The 5,722-nt window shown below is 46.2% G+C and overlaps 1 protein-coding gene across 1 annotated transcript in view; it reads right to left on the bottom strand.

The window, feature by feature from the left end:
- Positions 1 to 5,226, bottom strand: part of USP7 (ubiquitin specific peptidase 7 (herpes virus-associated)) — a 45,434-nt gene extending 40,208 nt beyond the window's left edge. The window contains exon 1 of the mRNA XM_012647668.1: positions 5,221 to 5,226. Coding sequence (XP_012503122.1) covers positions 5,221 to 5,224 — 4 coding nt within the window. The 5' untranslated portion in view covers positions 5,225 to 5,226. The remainder of the gene's footprint in view (positions 1 to 5,220) is intronic.
- Positions 5,227 to 5,722: the final 496 nt, after the last annotated feature.

Below are 5,722 nucleotides of genomic sequence, written 5' to 3' on the forward strand. Positions count from 1 at the left end.
CCGGCCTTGTTACTAGTTTTTTTTCTTTTATCCACTCTGAACGATGCTACCCTTCTGTCCCATGACTTCCATCCTGCTGTGTACCTTATCACCAGGTGTTCTTTCTCAAACACACCTGGCCTCTCCAAGTAGTTAGCCATGCTCTGTGTAATAGCAGCTATCAAGAACCACACCACCACCAAATGCCTCAACAGTCCCGCACCTGACCAACCAACCTCCTGCTGCACACACAGCACAGAACAGCTCCAGTTCTTCAACACAATGAGAGACAGAAGATGTACTAAGAACACCCACGAAGCTGGGCACCACCATCAGAACGGGAGGGAGGTGGGGGATACCAGCGGGATCAGGCAACCCAGGGCAGGAGGTAGGGCAGGCAGGGGAGCAGTGGTAACTGTGCCCCCTGCATCAGGAGGAGGTGGTGGGAGCCAGTGCATTCCCTAGGCATTCACAGACACTGTGGCAGTGGCAACACAGAGACAGTGAGTGACCACATTCTAAGACATTCCTGAGAGCCAATTTCTAGTGTTGTGTGGGAAAGACCAGAAACTGGCGTGAGCCACAGTCCCCTCTGGGAGATTCTAAGGCAAAGCTAAAGCTGGGCCTTAGGAAAGTCCCCGGAATATACCCCGTCCTCAGACAGAACCTGGCGGTAACGAAGGGGCAGAGTTATTAAAATGATACAATAAGGTCACGAATCACAGGTCAGAATTACTGCTGCTCCCACTTGAGGTCTAAAACACGGTCCTTTCTCCCTTCCAGAACCAGGGACCCGTGGCTGACCACCCCTCACAGCCACTGGGTGGAAAGAAGGTGCTGCCCAGGCAACAAGGACCCTGCCTGCCAACTCACCCCAGTCACAAAGATGGTACTACCCGTGGGCCATGAGGACACCCCAAATATTTGTCAGCCTTCACGCCCTTTGTGCCTGACTAGGTACCAGAAATCTCATGGAAGCAAACTAGGCCCTAAGTGGGAAACTTCAACTACATTTCAAAAATAACCATTAAAGATCCTTTCTGGCTGGGCATAGGCGGCTAATGCCTGTACTCCCGTAACTTTGAGAGGCTGATGCAGGAGGATCACTTGAGACCTGGAGTTCAAGATCAGCCTGAACAACATAGCAAGACCCCCATTTCTATAAAAAAAGAAGAAACCCCACAAAAATTAGCCAGTGTGGGTCACACACCTGTAATCCCAGCTACTCAGGAGGCTGAGGTAGGAGGATCGCTTGAGCCCAGGAGTTCGAGGCTGCAGTGAGCTATCATGGGGCCACTGCACTGCAGCTCGGATGACATAGTAAGACTCTGTCTCAAAAAAAAGGTCCTTTTCTAAGCAGCCATTACCATTACATTACCAAGGATTTCACTCATCCCCAAAGAGTGGGATACCCTATTTTTCAGCAATTACGTTACCAACTCTATCAAACATACATTTTAATTACTCCATGGCCTAATGCATTTCTTTTTCCAGGCAGGAATGACTCAGGAGATAAAAGAATGCGTTTCCAGTTGGGCTGCGGGAGTGCAGTGCTACCCATGAGGACAGGGAGCCAGCGGGCAGGGAAGTGGCAGGGACGCAAGGGCAATAAAAGGAATGTGGCTCTGGCCATCGTTGGGCAGAGCCCACTCGCTTCTCTCAGGTCAACCAACCTGTCCGGCACCTTGTAAATGCCACAAGCTAGGCTGGGCCCTGGGGTTCAGTAGGGAACTAGACAGACCCCTCCCTTGGTCTCCTCCGCTCACTAGGGTGGGAGGAGCTGTCCCCTGGTGATAACTGCAATGGAGGGGACAGCACAATGTGCCAGAGCCACGGGGCTGGAACATGTCTCACTAGCCATGGAGGAAGAGACATCTGGGCAGAGACCACAGAATGAAAAGCAGCCAGCTGTGCAGAAATTCCACAGAAACAAACTCTAAGTAGAGCAAACCACAACAGGAGCAGGAACGAGGGAAAGGCAGAGAGGGAAGGTGGACAGGGCCAAGGCCGTGGAGGGCCATGAAGGACATGGGAAAGATTATTTCATTCTAACACGTTACACGTTCCATCCCAGCAGGTGCCCCACAGATTGAAGCAGAAGCCACCACGTCCTGGGAAGCACTGTGACACTCAGGGGTGAGTGCGATGCCTAACGGAACTGTCAGGAACTGTCAGACCTGAGATCGTCCCAGAACGTGGGCCTGGTGCCACCCCACACCCATCTGGTCACGACAATCACCTCTGTCCTAACCTTACACATGCTGAGTCTCCTTGCAAGCTCCTCTGCTGTTCTGCAGGACATGGCGAGGGGTTTTTTTGGTGGTTGGTTTTTTCCCCCCCCCTTACCACTCAGCCCATCTCCCCAGTCATAGTATTAAGAATAAAACTGTGGCTTAATCAATACAACAAATCTGCAGTGTTTTGGTTTACCATTTTGTACCCTCTGGTTATGTGGCTACATGCACCCTGACGAGGCTGGCCAGAAACCCACTTGCAGGGGACAGATCCTGTCCATCCAAACCGGCAGTCTTTGGGCTGTGCCTCTGGGGGCCCACGGCAGGCCAGGGCCCACCCAGCCTCAAGGCAGTGGTGCCTGGTGGTTCAAAGTAGACCCACTGCATTCAAACTTGACAGTTTGCTCTGTACTGAAATAATCCTGATTTAAATTAGTTATATGAAAACAAAGCCCCAAAGAGGGCTACATATAATTTGTGTTCCTTAAATAAAACTATTTGTTTGGGGCTTACAGTTGGTTTTATTATGTAAAAATCATATGTTCCCTAGAGATCATCCTAACTACCAATCATGTCTGTCCATGAACACTGATGACTGGTTTTAACGCTGTGCTGGGCACTGTGGGGTGCCAAATGCAGCACAACTAAAGACCTCGTAATTACGTCTGCATTGCTTCTATACGTAAGGTCTGTTTCACAAAGAAATGGGATTATCTGCTAAAGCGTGCTGCGTGATCTAAATGCTGCAGGAAAGGAAGTCATAGCATGTTTGGCAGGGACACAGCTTCTCAGAAGCCACAGCACAAAGGATGTGCGCCAACTAGGTGAGTATTTGTAACACGTAACAGCCAAAGGACTAACATCCAGAATAAACAGAGTCCCTATAATTCAAGAAGAAACAACGCAACTACAAGAAAGGAGAAATCCGGAAGAAATACAAATGACAAATATGCTCAACTTCCCTAATTAACATGAGATACTATTTTTCATCTACCAGATTAACAGTGAAAAATATTGGAAGTGCCCAATGATACTGAGGGTCTAGCAATATGGGTGGTGTCAAACAGCTGCCCGGAACATAAATCTTTATACTCAAAGTTATTTCTCCCAAACCAGTTATGTATCAAAATCAAAATGTCCAATATCCTTTCGTTCATTTTGAAATGATTTTGATTTTCAGAAGTCCATTCCAAAGGAAATTAGCATACATGCCCAAAGATATATACAAGCACTATTTCTTACACTGAGGCACAAGTTTAAGTTTCTGCAGGAAAACGTTTTGGTGTTTTAAAAAAATTCAATTATCTGCTAAATTTATGTTATTACTCTGCAATAAAGTTCATTCTACAATGATCTCTTCAACAGATGGCATGGGAAGAACTGGACATTGTAGGCTGGGAAAAAAAAAACCCCGACTGAATCAAACATCTTTTACAAAAAATAACTCAGCATGAAATGTAAAGATATAAGACTTTTAGAAGAAAACGCAGAAGATAATCTGTCGCATGGGGTGGAGGGAAGCCTTCTTAGCCATAATACCAAAAGTGAGATAAAAAAAGTTTGATAAACTGTACTTTATTAAAATTAAAGCCTTATGCTTCAGAAAGATGCTGTTAAGAGAATAAACAGGCAACTTAAAGACTGGAAGGAAACATTTGCAAATCACGTATCTGACCAAGAACTTGTATCTCAAATACATAGAGTTCTGAAGACTCAACAGCAGGAAAAACTACCCAACTAAACAATCAGCAGAAGATTTTCCCAGCACTTCAAAGAGGACACAGAGATGACAAACACCTACAGTCTCTGACCATTAATTAGCCTGCACCCCATCCCCACACACAGGCAGATGCGGAGGTAGCCACCACGTTGCTGGTCATTACCACTCAACCAACAAACAGAAGATTCTCACCTATAGAGCAAACAGCACAGAGGTTTTTACAACAATGCCAATGTTTAGGGAACGTTAACTCATTTTTAATAACTCAGTGAATATTTCCAAGTGAGCAATGAATGGTACTAGAAAAGATCCATTCAAAGTACAAGATGGACCAATGAATATTAATGTAATAGAGTAAGAAAAGCTGATTGATATGGTTCAGATTCCACGTTGCAATTAACCTTTATTAAAACCACTTGTTTCGTTGTTGTATGAAATAGCCACAACTACCTGAGAAGGCTACTAAAATACTGTCCCCATTTCTAACTGCAAGACTGGGTTTTCTTTATGTTTTAACTAAAATTACATTGCAACTGAGTGAAAGCAGAAATAGTCTTCCATCGAGCTGGACAATAAAGTTGCAAAAATGTAAAACAATGTCATTCCTCTCACTTTAGATAATAATTATTTTCTATAAAAAGTATGTTATTTGTGTTACCATGTGCTGGTTGATTAATGAATAAATACTTGAGATTGGTCTTAATTTCTTTTTTTTTTTTTTTTTTTTTGAGACAGAGTCTGGCTCTGTTGCCCTGGCTAGAGTGCCATGGCATCAGCCTAGCTCACGGCAACCTCAAACTCCTGGGCTCAAGCGATCCTCCTGCCTCAGCCTCCCAAGTAGCTGGGGCTACAGGCATGTGCCACCATGCCCGGCTAATTTTTTCTATTTTTAGTTGTTTGGCCAATTTCTTTCTATTTTTAGTAGAGACGGGGTCTCGCTCTTGCTCAGGCTGGTCTTGAACTCCTGACCTTGAGCGATCCACCCGCCTTGGCCTCCCAGAGTGCTAGGATTACAGACATGAGCCACGGCGCCCAGCCTGGTCTTAATTTCTAATATGGTAACTCACAGTAGATATAACCCAGCTAATCAAAAGCTCTTTGGGGTCTTAATTTTTAGGAGTACAAATGGGATCCCAACATCAAAAGGTTGCCTGTTCCAGAGACACGACTGATACGCAGATTTGTACGGTGCTGCCCCAGCAAAGCGGGAATGACACACCCCTCCCTGCACAGTTCCCACTCCTGAGACACTCCAGTGCAATCTGGGGGGTGAGAGTAAGGGTGCAGCCATGTCCCCAGTTGCCTGGGGGTTCTCTGCCTGCTGGGACTCTGACTTCGGGTGGAACAGTACCAGCTTCATCACTGCAGCTAGAGGCTCATGCAGATGGCGCGCAGCTCTCGGCCTTGCTTATGCTCTACCTTCCCTCGCACACAGCGTGCCCTGCGGACCTCGGCTCCAGCACCAGACATGTAACCAGCTCACACGGCTGTGTCCGTTAAAATCCCTCTAATAAATCCCCTCATCTATAATCACGTCCCAGCAGCTCTGCTGATGGAACAGACTGACACTGATCCCTCACATTCCCCCGACCACCAAGTTCACTCAACTTAGCAGGGAAGTATAGCCTTACAATAAGAAAGTTCAAGTCCCTTTAAAAACTACTGAGTAAACGCTATTACAGATGACACATTCATGGGAACCTGCACGTCTTTTGCAATCCAGTATACATCATAGTGAGTTTCTTCACGCAATGGATTACTGTTGGACGATAAAAAGGAATGGGCCAGG

This window comes from Propithecus coquereli, unplaced genomic scaffold, assembly GCF_000956105.1.
Source record: "Propithecus coquereli isolate 6110/MARCELLA unplaced genomic scaffold, Pcoq_1.0 Scaffold27, whole genome shotgun sequence".
Classification (NCBI taxonomy): domain Eukaryota; kingdom Metazoa; phylum Chordata; class Mammalia; order Primates; family Indriidae; genus Propithecus; species Propithecus coquereli.